The sequence below is a fragment of the Quercus robur genome, chromosome 2 (genome assembly GCF_932294415.1).
Source record: "Quercus robur chromosome 2, dhQueRobu3.1, whole genome shotgun sequence".
Taxonomy (NCBI): domain Eukaryota; kingdom Viridiplantae; phylum Streptophyta; class Magnoliopsida; order Fagales; family Fagaceae; genus Quercus; species Quercus robur.
Genome location: NC_065535.1, coordinates 88,175,775 through 88,202,570, shown reverse-complemented (window position 1 = coordinate 88,202,570; position 26,796 = coordinate 88,175,775). Strand labels below are relative to the sequence as shown.

At 36.7% G+C, this 26,796-nt stretch overlaps 1 protein-coding gene across 2 annotated transcripts; it reads left to right on the top strand.

The window, feature by feature from the left end:
* Positions 1–421: 421 nt before the first annotated feature.
* LOC126715644 (uncharacterized) lies at positions 422–24,643 on the top strand. Of its 2 annotated transcripts, none has more exons than XM_050416359.1 (9): positions 422–841; positions 1,377–1,792; positions 19,372–19,761; positions 20,405–20,473; positions 21,352–21,443; positions 22,382–22,469; positions 22,590–22,940; positions 23,407–23,652; positions 23,769–24,643. In XM_050416359.1, the coding sequence occupies exons 1-9, from the start codon at positions 538–540 to the stop codon at positions 24,351–24,353; spliced, it is 2,541 nt and encodes an 846-aa protein (XP_050272316.1). In that variant the 5' UTR covers positions 422–537; the 3' UTR covers positions 24,354–24,643. The 2 variants fall into 2 exon arrangements, with proteins under 2 accessions (XP_050272316.1, XP_050272317.1); XM_050416360.1 differs by having other exon boundaries at positions 424–841; positions 1,392–1,792.
* The last annotated feature ends 2,153 nt before the right edge of the window (positions 24,644–26,796 follow it).

Sequence of the window (26,796 nt, the reverse complement as noted above, 5' to 3'; positions counted from 1 at the left end):
TAGGTGTATATATATAAAAGGTTGACAATTGGTTCGATAATTATCGAGATCCAAAACATATGATTGACATACTAGTTGACCAACATTGGAAAGGAGTGCATCGATCACCACCTTTGCCCCCTATCAACCACCTTCTTTAGCAATTTAAGCTATATGAAACCCGATTAAAATGTTGGTGCAAAATAACTTCTGCGCAATCCTAGTCACGATTATGAGATGTACAGATGAGGTTTTTTTTAATATTCTTTTCAAATTCAAATTCAAATTCAAAAGTGAGTTTAGTAGTATGAACTATACAAGTAAGACGAGGGATTATCAAAAAAAAAAAAAAATACAAGATGGACGTAGAGGCCAGAGGGACACACGTGAGACTAGTGAATAAGTGGCGGAATTTGTTATCACACTTCTCTGCGGTATGGACGCCCCCGCTAGAACTTAAACTAGTTCCCGGGTTTGGGAGTTGGGACACTCACACACAAATACAGGAGTACAGATTTGACGTCCGACACGACACCTTTTTGTCACAATGTCATACATATGCACGGAGATACCGATACTCTCTCTCTCTCTCTATCTTTTTTCCCTTACCTTTTGACCTTCCCACCACGCCCATCCTTTGTATCTCCAGTCACGCGCCTACTTTATCTTCCCTACTCCAGTACTCACAGTCGCACATCCTCCATTGATTCCAGTACTACCCACACTCTCTTTGTGTATAGATCTGTGTCTCTGATGGAGTTCAAGTTTAGAGCTGTTGATGACCGACCACCACCACCACCACCACCACCGCATCGCACTGCTCCTTCCACCTCCAACTACGTCTCCAAACAAGCTTTGAGAGGTCTCCTCTTTTCTCTATCTGTTCCTCTATACCTTTTTCTTCTTCTTTTTTCTTTTTCTGTTTTATATTTCAATATCCAAAAAATAATAATAATAAACAGAATGTTTTTCCAAGTTTAAGCTTCAAAATAGCTTTTCCCTGTAAATGGAACTGTTTTTTTTTTTTTTTTTTTTTTTTAATTTTTAAATTTTTTGTTTATTATGAAAAATTTATCAAGTGCTTCTCTCTTTCCGTTTGGTTGCTAAGAAAACCTAGGAACTTAAATACCTGAAATTTAGATGAGGTCCAATTACTGAAAAAGCATAACTTTTTAGCTAACAGAGCATAACTTTAATTGAATGATCTGTTTTGTTTTCTTTTATATATGTATATATAATGCTTGTCTCGTCTGTTTGTTTGCTAAGAAAACCAAGGAAAAAGAAAGGAAAGGAAATTTATGAAATTTTGATTAGGCCCAATTACGTACTGAGAGCATAACTTTCTTAGCAAACAGAGCACAACTTTCTCCTTAATGTAATTGACTGAATTTTTTTAGCAAATCCTATATCAGTATCAGCTGGATTTTCAGCCACCAGTCCAAGACCAAACTTGGAGCAAATTCAAAACCCTAATGACACCCGGGAAGCAATAGTACAGCGTGAGCTGGAGAAGGCGCGGATTAGAGAGGAAATAATTGCAGCCGAGATAACTCGTCGTAGACTGCTCGAAGTGGAGGTGAGGAGGGAGCTGATGATAGAGCGAGAGATGGCATTGCAGAGGCTCTCAGCTGAGGGCAGGATTTCGTTCGAGTATGGACTGTCAATGCACACATTTGATGGTGGCTTTGCATTTCCCAGTTGTTTCCGTGCATTCGATATGTTTCCAATGCTGCCACAGCCGAGGTTACCGGAAGCTATGCCAGTCGATGTCAGGCCCCCATCGGAGACCAACAAGGATAAGTTGATTGTACTGGTTAGTTACCAATCTTACATCTTGCCTTATTGTTGATGTTATGTTATATGCTGTCTCAATGTGTTTTCAACTAGTTTCGGTGAAACTACTAGTGTTGAGATCCTCCAGAGTTCCCATGTGATTCCACCTTGGAGTTCCTAAAATCTTATCCATTCATTTTAGAAAGATTGGATTTTGACATATCATCAAAAGTTTAAATAAACTTTAACTATTCCACTTTGGTATCCATTTAAATCATTGATAATGTATCAAAATTCAATCCATTCATTCAAAGTGAATGGATATGATTTTATAAACTTTATGGTGTAGTTACTCTAAGAACTCTAGGGGATCTTAAATTGAAAGGAAAAAGTTTTCCTCTAACCCACCACGTGGAAATTAATAAAAACATCCACACACATATACTTTTAGTCACATGACTTATTAAATGAGTTGTGTGACTTATTTGAATAAAGCGTGTGATAGTTTTATGAATCACCATGTAATGGATTAGAGGAAATTCCTCCAAGTTGGTATGGAGAAAACTTTTGTCCAATTTGAAATTGCTATATTCACCTCTTGAAGTTATAAAGTTTGTCAATGTAGCTGTGACGTGAAGCTTTAATATTGCTAGATTTAGGTTGTATAAAGAGAAAAGTGTCAAATTTTCACTTATACATAATGAGGTTCTTGTCAAATAAATGGATCCAAAATTACATTTTGCTCTAGGTTGACAAACAATCTTTTCAAACTTAATTGTAAAAGGCCTCCACTTCAAAAACATTTTGAGGCCAATAAATGCAAACAAATGCGTACCTAGGGGATATATTCATTGGAAGTTTGTTTTAATTTTTTTCTTTACATTTTTCCTCGGTTAATATGTACGTAGATGTATCTAAATATATAGAAAAGTATACTAGCATTACATAAACATGTGCGTTTGCATGCATGTTTGTGTGCACATTTGCATAATGTATCCATGTTTTAATGCATGCTATATGTACGTGTTTGAGTCTGCAACTGCAGCACAGATGGTTGCACAGATGTAGAATCGTTAGATTAGATTTGAATTAGTGGTTATGATCTCGTCTTAGCTAGAGCAGCATCATGTTGTCTTATTTAAGAGTTTTCTGTAGTTGAAATGGCAACTTGTTCTTGAGAAATGAAAGAATTGTTAGCGAACTTTTGTGGTTTTTCTTTGAACTAACTAATTCAATAGCTAGAGCAACAACATATGTAGCAAGCCTAAATACATATGATGCGAAACTGAATATGAATGAGAGAAAAAAAGAATGAGCTTAAGAGGAAATAATAGCTTCTTTTTTTTCTTTTTTTTTTTTCTTTCATATTTAGAATCGCATCACATTTATTTAGGCTTGCCAAATATGCTTCTGGTAGCCCTTCTACTTTGGAACATCACTTTAAAAGTCAGTCCTAAAGGGGCATCATAGTCATTGATTAGGTAGATTATATCACTGGATCACTGCAGCTACGAATGTTTGCTATAAAATTTTTTATAGAGATGTTGTGATCTAGACACAAAATAATCTAGATCAATGCCTTTGATGATCCTTTGTTACGTACCAGCTGCCATACCAGATTGGTTCTAGCTTTTGAATTTGCTTAGGAGTTTATCTTTATCTTAGCTATTGATTGTTATCTAATATTTCAAGTATTTGTTATTTAGTAGGATAGCAATTGTCTTTATCCTTATCAGATTAGTAGGCTAGCAATTGTAGGAATTGTTTCTATCGTTTAGGTGTTGGATTTGTTTTTACGTTCAGTTGTAAGCCTATATAAGGCCTATTATGATTAATAAAGAGGTATGAGAATATTTTAGTAAAAATCAAGCTTTGCTTGTTAAGGAGGTCTTGGTTATCCCTCGAAGTATAGCCATAAATTTCCTCTTGTCTACTGTTTTATTTCTAAAAATCCTTAGATCTAATCATAGCCCCTCGAGGGAAAAGAGGATCTGCATGCGGCTGTGGAGGGGGTCGTATCATATGTTAGAAATATAGAATAATTGTATTGTATTTCATGAATAATAGAATATACATAAGTGCCTTTATATAGGAGGCAGAGTGTGCAGTACAAGTAAGTGTGCTATACAAGTAAACAAGGTGGGCTTAAAGCCCACATACCCTAATACATGTTAACAGCCCCCCTCAAACTCAAGGTGGATGTGAGACCAACTTGAGGTTGTCAACCAAAGTGCGAAGATGTCCCTTAGGATGTGACTTGGTGAAGATATCTGCAAGTTGATCTTTAGAAGAAACTAAGATCAGCTTGAGAGTACCGTGGACAAGATGATAACGGATAAAATGACAATCGATCTCGATGTGTTTAGTCTGTTCATGGAAAACATCATTGTGAGCAATATGAATGGCACTCTGATTGTCACAATAAAGAGGAGTAGCAAAGGATGTGGATACACCTAAGTCTTTGAGAAGCCACCGTAACCAAAGGAGCTCAGATGTGGTATCAGCAAGGGCACGATATTCTGCTTCAGTACTGGAGCGGGCCACATGAGTTTGTTTCCTGCTTCGCCAAGAAATCAGAGAAGAACCAAGAAGAAAGCAATAACCAGTGGTGGACTTGCGATCAGTGGGATCTCTTGCTCAATCAGCATCAGAAAATGCACGGAGAACAAGAGGAGACTGAGCAGAGTAGAAAAGACCATGGAAGAGAGTGCCCTTTAGGTATCGAAGAATACGCAGAACAGCAGTATAGTGAGTCGATCGTGGAGCAGATAGATACTGACTCACCTGATGAACAGCATAGGAAATGTCTGGACAAGTGACAGTGAGATAAACTAGGCTGCCAACCAAGCGTCTGTAAAGAGAGGGATTAGACAACGGTTTCCCCCCTGACGGAGTCAGATGCGCATTAAGCTCAACTGGAGTGTCAACAGTCTTGCTATCAGTGAGTCCAGCTCGAGACAAGAGTTCAGATGCATACTTGGCTTGAGTAACATAAAATCCATCTGTAGAATGAGTAATTTCAAGACCCAAGAAGTAGCTGAGATGACCAAGATCTTTCATCTCAAATTGCTGACTGAGAAAATCCTTGAGTTCTTGAATGCCACTGAGGTCATCACCAGTTATGATCATATCATCCACATACAGGAGAAGTAAAATAGTGCCTTTATCAGTGCGACAAAGAAATAAGGCAAAATCATAATGACTGGCCATGTAACCTAAGCGAGAAATGGTAGAACTGAATTTGGCAAACCAAGCTCGTGGAGCTTGTTTAAGGCCATAAAGAGCACGCCGAAGGTAACAAATCTTATTTGATTCAACAGAGAGACCAGGAGGAGGTTGCATATAAACTTCTTCACTTAAATCCCCATTAAGGAATGTATTTTTGACATCCATCTGAAAAAGGTCCCATTTTCTGGCAGCAACAACAGCTAAGAGAGCTCGAACAGATGAGATACGAGCAACTGGAGCAAAGGTCTCCTCATAATCAATCCCATACTCCTGTGTAAAACCTTTTGTAACAAGATGAGCTTTGTAGCGCTCAATGGACCCATCAGAGCGAGTCTTAATCTTATAGATCCACTTACAACCAACCACAGATTTCCCGGGGGGAGATTCACCAAATCCTAAGTATGGTTTTTAGATAATGCATCAAGTTCCTCTTTCATTGCAATCTGCCATAAAAGGTCAGTGGAAGCCTCACGATAGGTGTGAGGCTCATGTAGTGTAGCAAGGGTAGTGTAATAATGATAATCAAGTATATGTGTAGGAATGGATCTTACCCGAGTTGAGTGACGAGGTGGAATGTCTTGTGCAAGATCTTCAGGCGGAGCAGGAGCAGGGGACCCAAGCTCAGGGTTGGGTAGCTCGTCTTCAACCTGTGCATCTTTCACTTGTTCATTAAAGGGTGAACTAGGAAAGGGATCAAAGGTATCTGGTGGTTGGACAGAGAAGTCTATAGGCGGATCAGGAACAGTTACAGAAGGAATATGTGCCTCATCTGGAAAAAGATCTAAAACAGAGGAGGAAGATAGGGAGGCACGAAAGTGAGAGAGCTCGACAAAGGAGCGATGTTCCCGAAAGACAACATTGCGAGAGATACGAAGACGATGAGAGACAGGATCATAACACCGATACCCCTTTTGAGTTTCACCATAGCTAAGAAAACAACAAAGCCTTGATCGAGGCTCAAGTTTGTTATGCTCATGTGGCTGAAGAAGAACGAAACAAGCAGAACCGAAGGAGCGAAGGTGGTGATAGTCTGGAGGTGACCCAAAAAAGCGCTTATATGGAGTTTGATTTTGAATAACAGGACTTGGAATGTGATTAATAGCATGAACAGCATGAAGGGCAGCTTCACCCCAAAAAGGAGCAGGAACTTTGGCAGAGAAGAAGAGCACAAACAGTGTCAAGAATATGATGAAGTTTTCGTTCAGCTCTACCATTTTGTTGAGAGGTACTAGAGCCACCTTCCTGTGGTCATGGTTTTCTGTCCTTGCGGTATATTTAAGAGCAATCTTTGTCTTCCTCGGTGTTTTTTTTCGCTGCGTTCATCTTCTTTGGCTTCCTACTGCTGCCGTCAAAACTCTCCGGTATAGCCAAGCCACCGTTAGAAGTCGCATCAACACTGCAAGACCATGAAACACAATCAAGACCATGAAACACTGGTTGTTTTCCTGACATGAAACACAATCAAAATTTTCTGTAGACATTGAACCTAACAAATCTCTAGAAGCCAATTGTTGTACACGAGAGGAAGATGCGTGACCAAGTTGAGCATGCCAAAGTGTAAGGGAAGGAGTAGAAGAAACTGCAGCAGCTGCAACAACAGAAACAGGAGCAACAAGTGGAAGACAAAGGTTGTCCACGGGAAACATACGCTCAACTCTAGGATCGGTCCCAAGCTCCTGTCCCGTCCTTGGATCCTGCACAATACACCCAGAATAATCAAAGATAATGCGATAACCTAACTCAGCTAATTGGCCCACAGAAAATAAATTGTAAGAAAGGTCAGGAACATTAAAGACACTAGGAACCGAGAGATTGGCGGTTGAAACAGAACCCATATTATGACCAGACATAGTGGAACCATTTGCTTTGTGAATATTAAGAGGGTGTGGTGCAGGTTTAAGTTCAGAAAATAAGGACGAGTGAGGAGTCATGTGATTGCAACAAGCAGAATCCATAAGCCAAGAGGAAGGAGACATACCAGATAAAGTTGAGAGAAGAGGAATAAGATGCATTACCAACCATACGAATGACATTGGCGATGATGTTTTTAAGGTCATCTGTGGACATGGTGAAAGTGCGTCCTGAAGACTTAGACTGTGCAGAGATGGGAGCCATTGGTTGGACACTCTCAGTGTTAGCAACAGTAGTAGTGGATACTTGCGACGATATAGCAAGTCTCAATATTGTGGCCAAAACGTTTGCAAAAACTGCAAAAACGTTTGTTGGATTGTTGGCGACGATTATTGCAAGAAGAAGACCTGTCCTTATTTCTCATTTAGAAGCAAAATATGCAAAAATGGAGCGCAAAAATGAAATCTACGCGAAAAACTGGGTAAGGAGGACCCGGACTGCAAAAAGTCAACTCTGGTCAAAAGTCAACAGTCAACGGTCAACTTGGTCAAAGTCAACGGATGACGTCAGCAGATGATGTGGTGCTGACGTAAGCAAGCAGATGATGACGTCAACGAAAAAGTCTGGCGCGTGGTAGCGCGTGGAGGCGCGTGACGGCACGTGACGTGTTTTGGCGGCGCGTGGGGCGCGTGTAGGTGATGCCGAGAATTCTGGTGGTGCGTGGAGGCGCGTGGAAGGTCCGATGAAGACGAAATTTTACAGAACGGCAGATCGGAGAGACTACTTTCCAATGATGCTATCTGTGGTCTGATCGGAGAAGCGGAAGCGGTGGTGGCGGCAAGGCAGTGGTCTTTGATGTACTGGAGTCGCGGTGAAGGCAGCGGTGCTGCTCACAAAAACGGCTGCGAAGGACACCCAAGAAGACAAGACTACTTAAGAGCGGCACACCAAAGGATTAGAGTAATGGCTCTGATATCATGTTAGAAATACAGAATAATTGTATTGTATTTCATGAATAATAGAATATACATAAGTGCCTTTATATAGGAGACAGAGTGTGCAGTACAAGTAAGTGTGCTATACAAGTAAACAAGGTGGGCCTAAAGCCCACATACCCTAATACATGTTAACATCATACTTGGTTATTGATTTTTCTTGTGTGGGTTCACTTGGAGAAAGCTACCATGTGCATATGCAGTAGGCTCTACTGGTTGCTGTCCTACCTTCGTCCATACATTTTTAAGTACTTTACTAGAGCTTTTCAGGACCTTCAGGTCACCAAGCACACCAACCGGCATTGACCTTCTTGCAGAACCAAGACTGATTGGCAAACAACAGTTTCCGACGAGTCAGTGGCGGTGATCAGTCACAAATTTGCCAAAGCCGACTAGGTCGATGCAGTGGTTGGCAAGAGGTCAAGAAAACTGCCTAAAATTTCACTGACCAACCTTCTCACATATAATTTTTCCCAAGTCCCCCTTCTCTTCTGTCAAATCTTGCACCCGATCTCAGTTCTCAACTAGGATAGAGAGAGGTAAATGTGATCTGCCAATCTGGCCTTGTGGTTGTGGTGATGCTGTGCACAGTCATCGTTGCTTTGTTATTGTTGATTGTTTTCAACATTGCCACCCATAAAAGCCATTTGCCACCCATAAAAGCCATTTTTGGCAGTGAGTCCTCCGTTCTTGTTTCCTTAGTTTTTCACACCACTATATTTCTGTTGATGTTTGTGAGGTTTTAATTTGTTGGACTTCTGTTTTGTAACTGAGTCAACTGACAAAATCAGTAGAACTGTAGAACTGAGTCTGGTGCAGCTTGGCACCCCCATGCACTGGTGCAGCTCATTTCCCAATTTTGGGAAACCAATGAGGCTGTTGTGGTGAAAAAACCTCGGCCAAATTTGACTGCATTGAACCATGTAGAGGCCTACTTCGAACAAGTCTCTTTTGTACGTAATTAAGTTTAAATTTAGCCTTTCAATTTTATGTTCAAGTATAATGCTCTTGTCATTACACTTTGTTAGCTAATAAAAAAAAAAACATTCTATCATTCCTACCAAACACATAAAATGAAAAAATAGTATCTACTCCACCCTCTCTTCTTTCTATCCTTTTTGTCTTTTCCATCATTTCACCTTTTCATCCTTCTTACTAAACAAAAAGGTAGAAACTGCAATTTTGTCTTTTTAAAATTTATATATATATATATATATATATATATATAAAAAGCCTTTAATGGTATTCAAAATTCAAGTTATCTTAAGTTCAAAGAGAAAACTGAAGGATTCTCCTACAACGGATTTATAACTGTTGTTCAAATTATTTTGGCTAAAGTTGAAAGAATTCTTTTTGCAAATCATAAGATTTTGACAAATATGATTATAAAATTATAGTTGTCAAAATCCTATGATTTACAAATTGAATCAAATAATTTAACCAAAATGATTAGAATCTTAGTCATGAATCCTTTGGCTCAGGATGAATGCTGGCGGCATGCTTAACACATGCAAGTCGGACGCAAAGAATCTTAGTTATGAATCCTTTCTGATAGAAGTCTATGATTGTCTCAAAGATCTTAAGATTTATGATTTGAAATCCTTAATGCTGTCAAAAAAACTAACACCCTCAAATCCTATGTTAACAAGAAGTATGGATAAAAGTAATTGCTTCTTTTTTCTTTTCTTTTTTCCTTTTTGTTTTGTTTTGTATATGTAATAGGTTAGACGAAATTTGTAAAATAATATTATTTTAATAATAATTATCTAAATTAACACTGCTTTGAAGTTATTTGGGGACGTAGTTTTTTTTTTTAATTTATAAAATAATGTTTTCAAAACACATTTTTACTTAAAATTGTCCTCAATTGGATGAGCTTCTGTGAAATTATGTTTTCAAACATGATTTTAGGAAAAAGGCTAAATCCCCAAATAACTTCAAAACAATGGCAATTTAAGTAATTAATGTTAAAAAAGTATTATTTTACAAATTTTTCCGAAGAAGTTAATTTGAGGAAGTGTAACCTATTCATTGTTGTGTAATTAATCCTCTATCTTATCAATTCATATATGAGTGTCTACTTATAAAAATATATACATACACGTGTGTGTGACGCAGGACAACCAGAACAAAATTGAAACAACAATAAAATAAAGAGATATAACCTAGGAGTCAGCACCTAGGCCTTACTTGGAGTTAACACCAAGTGGGGAAACCACTAGAAGTCAGCACCTAGGATGGACCTGGAGTCAGCACCAGACCAAAAGAGACCAAATGACCATTTTTTCATTCATCAAAATATCAACTATCTCCTCGAGGAGTACAATAAATTGCCTATAAAGGATTGCTAAATCTTAGTTCTAATCGGCCTAGGAAACCCTAATTGTCTTATTACAAAAATAACCTTGCATCCAAATTAAAATACTAATAGCTTAATAAACTACTAGGACCTAAAACATAAAAATACAATTGACTTGCAAACATAAATAATACTAAATAAAAATATTCTTGCATCTCCCGCATCAATGTGTGTGCCTAAATCTTAAAAAAAAAAAAAATTCCAAAAAAATTAATTCGCTTATGTGTCATGTGTCAAATTCCACATGTGAGTGACATTTTCAGGCTCTAGATTACGAAATGAACAAGATATGGTATAACCTACTAAATCTTAAGGCTTATTTTAAATTTTAGGGTAATTGTATGAATTTAAACAATCAACAATCTATTTTTATGTGCATCTAATATCCTATTTTTTTAATAGATTGAACATTTTAAAGTATCCTCCTAAATACAACGTGAATCACAATTTGATTTGAATTCACTTTATGACATTACAAGTTGATTTTCATGGAACTGTTACCTTATTTGCTTCGTAGTACATGGAAGTGATTAATGAAAATTATCTGTTGTCATTTTAGGCCTGACACAGTTATAGTGCTAGATGATAGAGGAACCCACTGTCAGAGTCATTGACATTTTCCATATTCTTTTTCCAAGCAATCCCTCAAATGCACTCCTTAGTTTTAAATGTAGGCAGTAATGAGCATATTTTCTTTTTTTGATAAGTAAAAAAGATATATATTGAAGAAAACTACCTTATGCAGAAAAACATAAGGCAGAGAGAAAAATACAAAGGGAAAAGAAAGAGAAAAAAGAAAAAGAAAGGAAAAGATACTAAATACACAAGAGAGAGCTAAGGAACATAGGGAGAGAATCACTAGAGGTGAATCCCCAAGCCCTAGACTTGTCAAACAGAGAGCCACTGAAAAAAGCCATTGGTTATTCAAACTCTCCATGTCCTCAAATGTCCTCCTATTTCACTCCCTCCAAAGACACCACATCAAGCATAAAGGAGCTAAATTCCAAATGCTAGACAAATGCTTTCTAGGCCAATTCCACCAACCAAATAAAGTATCCGCAACCGATCTTGGCAAGACCCAAGAAAACCCAAAAGATCTAAACACCAAACTCCACAACCGATCCTTACCACAATGTAGTAACAAATGATCCATCGTCTCCCCATTACTATGGTACATGATACACCGGTCGACAAAATCCATCCCTCTACCCCTCAAATTATCACCTGTAAGGATCCTATCCCACACAGTAGTCCACACAAAGAAGGAAACACGCCGCGGAGCCTTAATCTTCCAAACACCTTTCCAAGGAAAAATGATGGGCAAGGGGCTTTTCAACTTATTGTAAAACGATCGGACATCAAAATCCCTATTCTTTGTCAACTTCCATTGCATACGATCTCCGTTCTCAGTAGGAGGTAGATTTGAGCCCAAGGTACGGAGAAAATCATCCACACCACCCATTTCCCAATCATTTGGTCTCCGAGTAAAATGAACATCTCAGCTTCTCCGATCCTCTATCCCCAACCATTCGAGAGAAGAAGCCACCGATGCCTTTTTATTGGATGCAATCCCATACACACTTGGAAAAGTCGATTTAAGTGGAGAATCCCCACACCATTGATTTGTCCAAAGCTTCACTCTATCTCCCACCCCTACCTCAAAGCGAATATTCTTGCTAAAATCCTCCCATCCCATGCAGATACTTCTCCACAAGCCACTCCCATGAACCCCTCTACCTAGCTTAGAAGTCCATCCCCCCCATTCTTCCCCAAACTTAAGGGCTACAACCCTTCTCCAAAGCCTTGTCTCCTCAATCCCATATCGCCATAACCACTTCCCTAGTAAGGCTTTATTAAAAGTAGTTAATTTTCTTACTCTTAACCCACCGTTTTTCAAAGATGTACACACCTTGTCCCATCCCACCAAATGAGTCTTGGAGTCCCCCCACAAGAAATCCCTTTGCAGCCTCTCAATTTTATTGGCCACATGCATAGGAATGGTAAAAAGGGATAAATAATAAGTGGGAAGACTAGATAACGTGCTTTTAAGCAACGTTAGTCTTCCTCCTTTGGACAAATACAACTTCTTCCAACAGGCCAACTTACGCTCAATATTTTCCAAGATAGGATTCCAAATAGTAGAAGACTTGTGAGACGCCCCCAATGGCATACCAAGATAGGTCATAGGCAAAGACCCGATCCGGCATCCCAAAATCTTAGCCAAGATATGGATATTAGGAACCTCCCCAATGGGAACCATCTCACTCTTTAGCGAATTAACCTTTAAACCTGTCACTGCTTGGAAACAAAGAAGAAGCATCTGAACATGTAGAATTTGCTCCTCATTTGCATCGCAAAACAGAATCATGTCATCCGTAAACAAAAGATGCAAGACACATACCCCTCCACCCCGTCTACCATCAGCCCTAAAGCCTTGAAGCAAACCAGCCCCTTCAGCTTTTTTCATCATCTTGCTGAGGACCTCCATCATAACCAGAAACAACATGGGGGATAGCAGGTCCCCTTGTCTTAGACCCCTCAAACTCCCAAAAAAATCAGCTGGAGACCCATTAAACAAGACAGAGAATTGGACAGTAGATATGTATGTGTGGATCCACCTCACCCCAAATCCCATTCTCCTCAACAAATCAAGAAGAGCCTCCCAGTTCACATGATCATAGGCTTTCTCAATATCTAATTTACAAATAACCTCCGGAATCTTACTCTTCATCCTACTATCAACACACTCATTAGCAATGAGAATTGAATCAAGAATCTGTTTACCACCCATGAAACTATTCTGAGACTCAGATATCAGCTCATCCAAAACCTCTTTCAAGCGGTTTGCCAACACCTTAGCCAAAATCTTGTAAACACTCCCCACCAAACTAATAGGTTTGAAATCTCAAATATTAGAGGCATCATTCTTCTTAGGGATTAAGGCTATGAAAGTTGCATTAAGAGATTTTTCAAACTTACTGTGTTGATAAAACTCTTCAAACACGGCTAAGACATCTCTTTCCACAACTCCCCAACAATGGTGAAAGAAAGCCAAAGAGAAACCATCAGGACCTGGAGCTTTATCTCCCTCCAACTCTTTGACAACTCGAAGAACCTCCTCCTGTTCAAACCTCCGTTCAAGCCAGTCCCTGTCCAACCTCTCAATCTGATCTAACTCCAAACCTTTCACAAAAGGCCTCCACTCCTCTGTCTCCTTGTACAAGCTTTTATAAAACTGTACAGCTTGGTCTGCCATCTCGGATTCATCCTCATAGGTAACCCCATTCACCTCCAACATACTAATATGATTATACCTTCTCCGTGAATTGGCCACCTTGTGGAAGAATTGGTATTATTATCTCCTTCCTTAATACAAAGCATCCTCGATTTCTGTCTCCACGAGACTTCTTCCAATGAGAGAAGGTTCTATATTTGAGATCTCAACAACGCCCTCTCACCTAACTCCACTTCAGAAAGGCCAAGTTCCCCTTCCTTAACATCCAATAATTTCAAAGCCTCCAACAAATCTTTTTTCTGACGTTCTACATTTCCAAACTCACTCCGGTTCCACTGAATAATATCTTCCTTCAATGCCTTCAGCTTCTTGGCAATTGGCAAGAACAAAACTGGGAGTACCTAAGAAGGAGTATCGATTCCACCAAGAATGAACCCTATCTTTGAATCCATCCATTTTTAGCCACATGTTCTCGAACCTAAAAGGACTTTTCCCCCTTTAGATCCCTCCTGCCTTCACTAATATGGGGAAGTGGTCTGAAATGGGACGAGATAAAACTCGTTGGGTCATATCCGGAAAGTGATCCTCCCAATCATTAGAAACCAGAACCCTGTCTATCCTAGACATCGAAGGCTGATCTGAACCACTCGACCATGTGTAACTCCCTCCTTCCAATGGAAAATCTATCAAGCTAAGCTCCTCAATGAACTCAGAAAAATTCTCCATAGCTGGGGTAAGATGTAATCCCCCAGCCGTTTACTTGGGAACCGAACAATGTTGAAATCCCCTATGTAGCACCATAGAACTTCCCAAAGTTGCTGAATTCCAATTAGCTCATCCCACATCTGCCCCCTCAAGTTATTATTATTTGGGCCATAAACCCCAGAGCATGCCCAAATAAAACCATCCCCCAAACCCTGCCACCGAATTGAGACAGAAAATTGACCCACTATTACCTCCAACTTTTCTAAAGCCCTTCTATCCCACATCGTCAAAACCCCACCAGCTGTTTGAACCGCATCCAAAGCTACCCAGTCTACATAGGGACAACTCCATAAACTGCAAATCAACTGTCTATCCATGCCTGCAAGCTTGGTTTTTTGAAGGCAAACTACATCACAGTTCCATTCTCGTAATAAATTTCTTACTATCAAACATTTCTGCGAATCATTCAAACCTTGAACATTCCATGACACCATTCTTAACTTCATTGAAACTGTAGACTCCCTACTACAACCTCAGTCAAAAAAATCAAAGAAAAGGAAACTATCTCCCATCATAATTAACCGAGGAAATCAAATTCCTCAACTCCCTCTTCCCTTTGACCTTAGAGACAGCTTTTCGGTGTGCAGCATCTTTCCTGTGCACCAACTTTGCTGCCTCAATCTCCGTCTTAAGAATAAAACCTGTGAAATCCACTTTTACCTTTTATTTTTTGTAGGTGATAACTTTGTCTGTGTATGTGTTGTGTGTCATATATTTGGTTCACAATTGGTCTTAAGCTTTAAAAAGGATAAAGGTTGCCATAGGTTGATGTTCATCATAAAATGTAGTCACTCTATTATGAATGCATTATAGATACATGTTAGGGTGTCCTTCACTGAACCCCGGATGTAGTGAAAAACAGGCAAGGGTTAGTAAAAGATGGGCCAAAGTGACCACACTTTGGTGAACAAATGCGGGTAAATAATCTAGTCCAAGAAAATAGGATGTTTGCACTTGTGCTATGTTTGGTTGGGGTGAAAAGGGGGAGGATGATAAAAGTGGAAGGAAAAAGGAGAGAAAAATGTGATTTTCTATTGTTTGGTTGGAGTGAAAAAAGGAGAGGAAAGAAAATGGGGCGGATGGATTTTTCCACCTAGGCTCATCAGTTTTTTTCCTTCCAAATTGGGGGAAAAAGAGCTAGGAAAATGTTGTTGAGAAGAAAAATGGAAAATTATCCCCACATTCCATCCTTCTACTTTTTATAATGAGGCCATAATAGTAATTTACTCTCAATCCTTCAACTTTTCCATCCTTTCTATCAAACACAAATATTTTTTATTCTTCAACTTCTCTATCCTCCTAACATTTTCCATTCTCCCAACCAACCAGAGCCTTAGAATATAGGGTCTTTTATAAGGGAAACTAATGGAAATAGTATATACAATGACTAGATGGAGAAGAAATATATTAATATAATGTCTTTTGGGGATTGAATGGGTAGGTGAGAAATCTACAGATTTTGAACATACAAGATAAGATTGAAAATGGGGTATATATAATCATGGTTAAAAGTCTTAAAAAAAAAAACTTGCTGAGGTTAGGAGATAAGAGATAGAATCATGTTAATAAAACTTATCCTAGGAGAAGAGACCATTAACCTAATTAGTGCTTATGCTCCTCAAATAAGATTGGAAGAATACATAAAGCAAAAATTTGGGGAGGATATGGTTGAATTGATTTAAGGTTTACCAAATGTGAAAAAGATTTTTATTGGAGGAGACCTAAATATTTTTGTAACAATGTATGATTGGATTTTAGCTAACACTTGGTTCAAGAAGAGGGAATCACACTTAATTATCTTCAAAAATGGGACAATCATTAGTCAAATAAATTTCATCATGAGATGTTGTAATGATTTAGGTCTAAGGCTTAGTCCCATAGCCAACTCCAAAAATTTGGAACTAAGGATTGATGTTGTAATGATTATAAGGTATACCAGAATAGATTATTACTTACCATAGGTTGGTGGTACTAGATATTTGCATTAGAAGAAGGACAAAGAAATCCAAGGATAAGATGGTGGGGTTTGAAGGGGAAGAAACAAATTGTGTTTAAAGATAAAATGATCAAAGAAGGAAAGTGAAATTTAGACAAAGATGATGATAAGATGGAATGACATGTCTACTTGTATTAAAGGAGTGGCTAACGAAATTTTTGGAGAATGTAAAGGATTTGGGCGACCAACTAAGGAGACTTTGGGGTGGAATATGGAGGTTCAAGCACCAATTAGATTACAAAGGAGCTATGAAAGCCTACCTAGATGTAGAGAAAATTTGGGTTGTGAAAATAATATAGTGGTGAAGAGTAAAGCAAAAAAAGTTGTCCAAGAGGCTAAGCAAATTATATAGTAAGTTGTATAGCAAGTTGGGGATGAATGATGAAGAAAAGAACATTTATGACCATGCCAAAACAAGGGAAACGAAAAGAAGAGACTTGAACAGTTTCAATTGCATAAAAGAGCTTTTTAAAAAGAGATGAAAAATTATTGTAATAAACTTTTTAATGGAAGCAATACAAAAGATTAGCATGAATTGAGTAACCCAATTGAGAATATAAATCATAGGTTTGTTCAAAGAATTTTGATGAGCAGGTAAAGTAATCTAATACCTATTTACGAGAGCAAGGAAGATATTCAAAACTTGCAAATTACCGAGGAATTAAACTAATGAGTTATGTTATAAAAATTTGGGGCAGTGATTGAATATAGGTTAAGACACTGAACAACGGAGAATCAGTTTGGTTTAATACTGGGGCTATCTACCACGGAAGCAATTTTCGTATTTAGACTCCTAAGGGAAAAATATAAAAAGTAAAGATCTTTATATATTAAGTGTATTAAGTTGATTAAGAATATGTATGACGGAGCTGTAACTTGTGTGATAATAAAAGGAGGCATCACATATGAGTTTCCTATGACTTTAGATTTGCACCAAGAATCATCATTAAGTCAATATTTCTTTGCATTAGTGATGGAGAAGCTCACTGAATCAATTCAAGAGGAAGTCGCTTGGTGTATATGCCCTTTGTAGATGATATAGTTTTAGTGCATGGAACTAGACGTAGAATTAATGTCAAGTTAGAATTTTGGTGAGACACTTTAGAATTTTGGAGCATTGATTTATGGAGGGCTATCCTACATTGTGTCCTTATGGTGTATTTGGTGAGAATGGAACTCAAGATGTTTCAAAGGGAAGGAACGGTCTATTTCAGAATTCCAATCTTTTCTTCTTCACAATCTTTCTCCTTGTTCTAATTTTTTAGAAATGCTTTATCTTTGTAATTTATGTGTTTGATGTACTGTTATCTATGTACACTCTTGGTGTACTTGGACTTCTGATTAATACAAGTCCATTACTTATTAAAAAAAAAAAAACTTTAGTAAAAGTAGAAAAAAGATGAAGAGTCTGTAAGACTTGATGGCCAAGAGATACCTAAGAGCGAAAGATTTTGATATCTTGGATAAATAATTTATAAAGACACAGGGATTTAAGACATTGTGAATTATAGAATAACAACAAGGTGGATGAAGTAGACAAGCATATAGGGAGTGTTGTGTGGTAAAAAACCTATTAAGTTGGAAAATTTTTATAAGAAAGTTACTAGAATCTAGATAAGCTATGCTCAAGTGTATTGAATGTTGGTTGTTAAGAAGTAACATATTCATAAATGAGTGTAGCTGAATTGAAAGTGTTCAGATGATAAGTAAATAAAAGTAAACATATGATTCAAAATGAGGAAATCCAATTACTGTGTGTTTGGGCAAGGTATTTGTAGCTAGAAGCCTAGAATTTGAGGTTAAGCCTGCATTTTAAGTTCTGTTAACTGAAAATTCTGAGATTGGCTGTAAAGGTGGAAAATTAAAATTTCCTCAAAAAATTTTGGCCAAAATTTGTAAGGCCAAAATCCCAACCACAAATTCCACCTTAATCAGGCAAATCCCAGCCTAAACACCCACAACAGTAAAACCATGATTGTTCAAGGAACAAATCAAAACCGCTCATATTACTGACTGTTGTAAGTTTGATTAACAGAACCCATCGCAAAACCATCACCCATGACCATTGAACGCGGTTGTGAAAGCCCAAATCCTAGAATAAGCCCTCCCCAACCCAAACCTACTTACAGCTATTGCCAGGAGCTACTGCCAAACCACCCTGTGCCACCACCATCAATCAAGTAAGGAGAGAGAGAGAGAGAGAGAGAGAGAGTTTGGCCATGTAAGTCAAGTGAGAGAGAAGATTAGAAAAAGAGGAAGGGGGAGAAGGAAGATTTAGTGTAGAACAGATTGGAGCACAACCATGAGAGAGGGTGGTTGTAAAAATGATGGGTTTAAATCTGATTGAAGATGATTGGTTTTTTTCCTTAATGGTGGTTTATGCAAAATGATGGCATGTGCAAAACGATGTCTCTGTAGTATATGAAGTATTATTCTCACATTACATCCAAATAATGAAATTTGTAAATGATGGAGATGTAAACCCTGTCATTTGTAAAATTCTGTGTATTTAACAATTTCTTCATTCAAACACAATGTTAAAGATAGGGAGTCCCCTGTTAAGGGAGAGTCGCTTGAGATAGTTTGGTTATGTTTAGAGGAGAGTGATTAATGTGACAATGAGAAAGAGTAAGTTAATTTAAGTTGAGTGAACGAAATATTTATTGAAATACCAAAAGTTTTGTTAAAGTGAGTGAAAATGACATATCAGTTAAAGAAGTAATAGATAGTATAACTCCAAAATAGAATAGAATGGCGGAAAACAATACATGTGGCTGATCTTGACTAGTCTATAGAGAATTTGTAGCCGGTCCCAAAATTTTGGAACTAGGGCTTGGTTATTGTTGAATTGGGTGTGGACCGTGTGGTTGATGAAAGTGTTATGGGTAGGACCTGGATTTCCCCTTTGAGAAATGACATATAGCGACTTTCCCCAACTCTATAATAAAAAATACTTCATGCTAAATCCTTAGTTCTCCTTTCCAATGTTCAGATCTGGTCAAATTTCCAAAACATTATATTTCTTGTTAAATTGCTTAAAATAAGGTAATTGGTAGTTAGATTTATCCTATACTGTTAAATGTGGAGGGTGGGATTTACATGAGAAATGATGCTTGAGGTTTCACTATTCACCAGGTGATTATATACCAGAGTTTCCTCTTATGTACTGTGTTTGAGTATTCTATTGCAGGCTAAGCCCACTCCAAATATTTCTGGAGCAAAGCGGAAAGCTGAAACCGCATCTGCAGGGGGCACTAGTGAGCTCCCACCATTTGGTATAAAGAAGAGACCCAAGGAGGAGTGGAGTTGTGCTATCTGTCAGTTTAGTGCCTTAAGTGAGAGAGCTTTGAATGAACACCTTCAAGGTAGAAAGCACAAGGCCAAGGAAGCAGGGCTTAGAGCTCAGAGAACAGGCAGGAGTACCAGCTCTACACCATCGACAAAAAAAACTACAATGCCTTCAAAGCAAAATCCAAACAACATCCAAGAAGCAACAATGCAGCCACGAGAGCTAGATATGTTTCCGGAATTAGTGGCATCTAATGTTAAGCCTCACTCGGATGTTACTAAGAGTAAGATGGTCAGTACTTATCGTCAAATCTCATACTAACTTGTATTATTACGTAACTATTATTAGTGAATCTTTTAGATTATATACTCTTAAATAGTGAAACACTGCAGGATTTTGTGTTCGGGTCCCTAAGAATACCCTTTAAAAAAACAAGCCCCTAAGCTTTCATACCCCATTTCATAAGAGTAAGACTTAGCTCCAATGCGCTAGAGTCAACACGATGCGGACATGTGATAAAAATAGCACACATGCTCATATTAATGCTTTCTGCCCGCCACTCTTTATATGGACCTATTATTATTTTTCTTGAACATGGCTTGGATTTAGTATCCAGTATACTAGACCCAATATGACACCACTTGCCATATGTCTTATATTAGATTTCATGAACAGGGCTTTTTTTTTTCCCTCACAACTTACATGATCTGCCAGTTTACCAAGTTATAAAATTTAGTGTTAAATTGGTGTATTGGTTGGTTGGGTCTTTTAAGTAGGAAATTTACGTGCTAGGAATCTTTTACTTTTTGTTAATGAGTTTACTGTCACGATCGGACACACTGTAGTGTCGGTTGGTTGGTTCCGTAACTTTCTTACTTGCACTTCTCAACAAAAGAAAAATCTTATTTACTAACATATATTCTCATTTTTTTAGGTACAATTTAATCAGCATTTGACAAATAATCCGGAGACCAGAAACCGATGGTTGTCTAGAAGAAAAAAAGTAAATAAACTTTCAGCACTTTATATTACTTTAGTATCAGTTTATTTAGTTTTTTGTTGATGGCTTTTATTGAAAATGCGCTGAAATATTCTTGTACTTTGAAAAATTAGAAAGAATTAGATTTTAAAAAGTTGTACATAAAAGCTAAAAGTTTGTCACTAGAGGTAAACAGATTACCATGTGATTGTGTGTTGGGGAATTGCTTTAAATTTTTTTTGTTTTTTTGCCTTTTGTCTAAATTTTTTTTTTTTTGCAAATAATCTAACTTTTAACTTTTTGTGTAACACATTTAACATAAAAATTATCAAAAATTGTATTTTTTGATAAACACCATGCAAATAAGGTGTTGAAAATAAGCAAAATCTAAACACACTCATAAAATTACTAATTTATATCCTGAAGTCAAAAGTTTAACATTGTAGCCATCACAAAGTCTATACTGAGTTGTGCAACCTCTCAAGTGTCAAGATTTAAAAGAAAGATATATTATCATAGATTCACTTTCTCTTCTTTGATTGGCTGAATTGAGACTATGCATGTATGTATGTAGGTCATGCTGTAAACATGCATGAATATAAGCATGATTAATTGGATCTTTTTAACTTTGCTTACATCCTTCCCTTACTTCTGATAGGAAATAGACTCTGTTATACTGTATATAAAATAGCTTTAGAATGGATACTTTTGGTCTTGTGTCTAAATGAAATGTCAACATTTAATTTTGAAAGTATGTATGAATGTCAGAATTAGCAATTTATCCTTTGCCTCTTTTTCTGGGCAAATTTTACATCAAAATTATGCCTTTGTGTATTTGTAGCTTTCCTTTGGCTTTACTTCGAATACTTGAGTTTAATTGTTGCTGTTGTTTTAATTATCAGGAAGGACCTCAACAAAAATCTGACTTATTATGGTCAGCTAGAAGTGAAAATCTCTCTGAAAACGAACGTATCTTGAAAACAGCAGCAGATAGGTGATATATTAAAATATCATAGTTGTGCTGCTTCTGCAGGATATATGATTCTTACCTCATGTGCTGATTAACTCTTTGATTTCCCTTTGTTATATGAAATTATGAATAGATCAATAGTTAACATGGATTGTTGACTCTGAACCTTGTTAGCCTTTTCAAGTTTTAACAATAATCCAAATCTTGAAATTTCTAGATGCTGTCAGAAAAATGCTCTATCAGACAAAACCATCACTCTATTTATAGGGATTATCCAACCTCTCTACCTTATTATTATCAATTTGGGATTAACAGTACTCTTAAATTCTTAATATATAGGAATATTGCACCTCCATATTATTCTTTTAGCTAATGTGGGGTTGCAAAACTAACTAGAAAACCTCCAAATTTATTCCTTTCATGGATTAGAATTAACAAATCTCCACCCCCATCCCTTGAACCGTCTTTTGTAAAGACTCTTTACTAGTACTGTCCTTAACAAAAGATGTGATGTACAGGGTATGTTTTAAATGATTGTAACTATTAAATTACCAATTGTCCCAAAAGCTCCTGGGATATGGTAAATTTAATCATTTAACCACACAATTCTAACAGTAACCTTTCCTTAGATAGGATAAAATTGATGTTGATGATGCATTCACTATTGCCTATATGATTAAACGAATCATTGCATTCTTATATCCTTACTTTTTGTTAGCTGCCACTGTTGACCTTGACACTTGTTTCAAAACAGTAAAGATAACTTATATCATAATAATCTATTAATCTGGAACCTAATGACAGCATTGTTTAATGTCATATGGTAATTCCATTTTATTATCAGTAACTTGCACACCCCCCACCAGAGAAAAACCCCAACCCAAATGTATAGCCTTGGTTTTAAAGCATTTAGTTATAAAAGATGCAGGTGATGCTAAATACTAATTTCTATTCCGTTGCAGGATACTGAACAAGCATACCCCAGCTAAGTTTGATCGGCTACAGGATCACCCAGTTTACAGTGGAATTAATTCAGCTGAAACCTTAGTGGTTAAGCTTTTTTTTTTTTTTTTTTCTAAGTTTCATTAATTAACACATCCAAATGCCACATTTTAGAAACATTGTCTTGTTTACCTTTATGTGAAAATTTTCCTGTGACTTGGAATACAGGGGACTGTCACACTGATATATAACAAGGCTGTGACAGAACCTGCATATTGTCCCATGTACGCTCTCCTGTGTTCTGATCTTAATCAAAAGCTCCCGAGTTTCCCATCTGATGAACCTGATGGTAGAAACATAACTGTCACGCGAGTCCTATTGAATAAATGCCAGGAGACATTTGAGGGTGTTGATGAACTGACAAAAGAAATACGGCGTATGACTGCTCCAGAGCAAACAATGGGCCGTAGGGTTAGAGAAAGAATGCTCAAGCGTCGTTTTCTTGGAAACATTCAGTTAATTGGAGAGCTCATGAAGCAGAGGATAATGTTTGAAAGGATTGTTCATCATGTTGTTCAGGTTCTCATTCTGATATTAGTCGAGGTCCAAATATTTGGACTAGTCCAATGGTACTCTTAAAAAAGAATTGTCCAAATTGGTAAAATGAAAATTTTAAGGTTCCATTATGGAATTTGATAAAAGATGAATTTTATTTTATGATAAGATAGAATTTTCAAGAGTTTACTATATATACATTTTTTAATATAAACTTTATAGACGATAAATTTTCAATTTACTTCATGATGATTGCTCATTATCATCAAGCCAACAAAAATATATTAAAAATGTAATTGTTAAAAATTTTCTGTCATGGATGTTGGTTGAACCATGTTAAATCCATAGTGTTTTCTCTTTGCCTTCTTTATTTTCTTTCTAAATGTAATATTTTTTTATACAATAGGCTTATGCCATATATTGTTCAAATACATTGTAAATATTTTGATTGTTATTTATATGGCTCATGGTTACTTGTGTACGTGAACAGGATCTTCTTGGACCAGCTGATAGCAAGTTTCAACCCAATGAAGAAAATGTTGAAGCCTTATGCCAGTTATTAATCACTGTTGGTAAGCAGTTTGATGAGAGCCCAACATCACGCTGTAAAAATGATGTGTACTTTAGGCAGTTGAATGATATGAGCACCAGCATGCAACTGGCCCCACTACTGAGGTTCATGATTCGTGATCTGCTCGATTTGAGAGCAAACAATTGGGTTGCCAGGCCTGAAGAGGTACACATAGCTAATTTCTTATACAAAAGTTGTGTCCATAAACTTTTGATTTGCTTCTTGTTGTACTGATTTGTAAATGTGTAACTATCCCTTTTCTGTATCTTTATTTTTTGCAGGTAAAAGCCAAAAATATCCCTGAAAAATACTCAGAATCACAGAATCTAGGGGATAGCAGCCCAGGTGGCTTCCTCCCCATGACCAAAACAACTGCAAGGTTGAATAATCTTCAGAGAAAAACAGTCTATCTTGTTGAGGAATATTTCACTGTCAGGCTTTTGGACGAAGCGCTAAAGTGTGTGAAGGAACTAAATTATCCAGCTTACCACCCTGAGGTTGTCAAGGAAGCTATTTCCCTTGGACTAGAGAAAAGTCCACCATGTGCTGAACCAGTTGCGAAGCTTCTTGAGTATCTGTTTGCTGAGAAAGTTCTTGCAGATGGAGACATAGAGCTTGGATGTTTACTTTATGGCTCAATGTTGGATGATGTTAGTCTTGATGTACCCAAAGCACCAAATGGTTTTGGTGAAATTATTGGGAAACTAGTTTTGGCTGGGGTCTTGGATTTTACAGTGGTGAATAAGGTGGTTATGAAGGTGGAAGATGAGCGGTTGCAAAAAACTATATCTGGTGCAGCAGTGCGGCTTGCTAATTCCACTCCTGGACAGAGTGTTTTGGAATCACAAGCATCTGATGATGAGTGATATTTTAGTAGAATGTTAAGGGTCATTTGGAAATATTGTTCTAATAACGTTGTTTGTATTTTTTTGAAATTTGTGTGGGTGAAAAAGTGTATGGAAATGTGTGTAATATAATGTTGTTTAAATACTGAAAACGTGTTGTAAAACCACTCTACCAAATAGGGCCTAAATGACTCAAGATGTTATACCAAGCTTAGCTTGGTATAAAACTTTAGATTATATAGACTTAAGATGGAACTGTGTAAACTATAAGTTTATAATAGGTTGATAAAATATCAACTTATTAATTGTTATTTATAGATAATACAGATAGTTTATTTTGTAGTAAAAAATGGTATATATTTTTTAATAATATAAGGTTGATGAATTTAATTTTTATAAATTATTAGTATAGATTTGTGGGTGATAAAAAAATGTAGTTGTAGTGTTCATTATATATGAAAAAATAATAAGTTAATTATGTAGCTCATAAACAAGCTCAAACCTATTTTGACAAAAAAATTGAATCAAGCTTAACCATATTATATATTTAGTTTGGTAATTAACTTGAGTTCAACTCATATTCAAAATCAAATTAAATAAGCAATTCTAAAGGTGTAATATATGGTTACACTTAGTTCATGTACAACCCTATTAGTAAGTAGCCCTAATGTAAGGATAAAACTTAGTTACAAAATTGATTGTAGTATAAAGTTACAACCTTACTCAATAAAATAAATATTATTGCATATTTTGAAATTTTAACTGGTGAGTTGCATTTTCTTTATACTCTTAATACATATGTCAACTTTTGTGTTAATTGGATGTTATTTATTATATGATTTATAATCTTATATTTTATGCATAATTTTAAATTACAAAAACTTACAATTTAAACAATTTATTGATGACATAACTATTGATCTTTAATTTTTTTATAAATTTTACAAGTATGGGGGACATATAAAGAAGAAATAATCCAACGGTAGATTTATCAAAATTCATATCTAATAAAAAAATATTAAGTAAGGTTATAACCTTATGTTATAACTAATTTTGTAACTAAATTTTGTCCATAATGTAATACTTATTAGCATAAGTACATTGAGATGACAATTTTGTCTGGCATCGGGGGCTTGACCTCCTTTGCCCCATCCCAAATTACATTTTATAGGAGAAGGTTGTTGTAAAATTATATTTTTATGGATTAATGAACAATGAAATATGCATTCCTTTTGAATTCAATGTGTTTCCTTTTAAGATATTATTGGTACAATAGTTACCATAATAGAACTCACGATCTTACAAATTAGTCAATCCTTATATCTTGCCATTGCGATCTCAATTACTGGATCAAATTGGAAGTGAAAGGGCTATGCGAGTAGGTCTGGGCAACCTCATCGACTCTACCTCCTTGTCTTCTTTTAATCTTGTTATTCATGAGCTCATGGGAAGCCATCCACTGTAACATCGTATATTGGTGCCAATTCGTTTTTAATTTCAAGGTTGATAATAAAGAGCAATGGTGTGTAAGTGTAAGATAAAATCTTGTGAGGGGTTGAAACCTCTTGGATTTTGATTTGAGGACTTGACTTGAGTCTAGTGCACTCTAATATATTAGATTCATTTTGATGATGATACGTGTTCATTTTTTACTATGTGTATTATTGCGACTGGTCCAATGCACTTGAGGCATTGCACTCAATCTCTACTTTTTCTTTCTTTTCTTCCCCCCCCCCCCCCCCCCCCTTTGTATAATTCAAATATCTTTTACTTTGCTTGACAAGGTCATAATTAGCATTGTTCATTGGTTAAAATGATTGGATTTTTTTGGGTTTATGTAATTGAACCATTCTAGTTGGTTAGGCCCGAACTGTACTGATCAACCCCATTAGGTGTCGATTTGTTGGTCTTGGTCGAGTGAGTTTTTTGGGCTCAATCCAAGTAATTGAATCTAAGAAAAATGGTAGGCAAAGGAAGAAACAATGGAAGATATGACAACTCCAACTTTTGCTTGAAGATCAAAGACAACATATGAAATGGTAGTTGGTTTTGTTGTGGGTGTGAGGGAGGAAGTCTCAAATTTGACTTGGGTTGATGTGGAAATCTCGTAACATAAATTTGAACTTTGGTTTTTGGGTATTTTTTAAAGTATTTTGTAAAATATATAGGTATATATATAAGGTTGACAATCGGTTTGATGATTGTTGAGATCCAAAACATATGATTGACATACTAGTTGACCGACATTGGAAAGGAGTATATCAATCACCACCTTTGCCCCTATCAACCACCTCCTTTAACAATTTGAGCTGTGTGAAACCCGATTGGAATGTCGGTTGCGAAATAACTTCTATGCAATCCTAATCATGATTATGAGATGTACAGGTGAGGTTTTTTTAAAATATTGTTTTCAAATTCAAATTCAAATTCAAGTGAGTTTACTAGTATGAACTATACAAGTAAG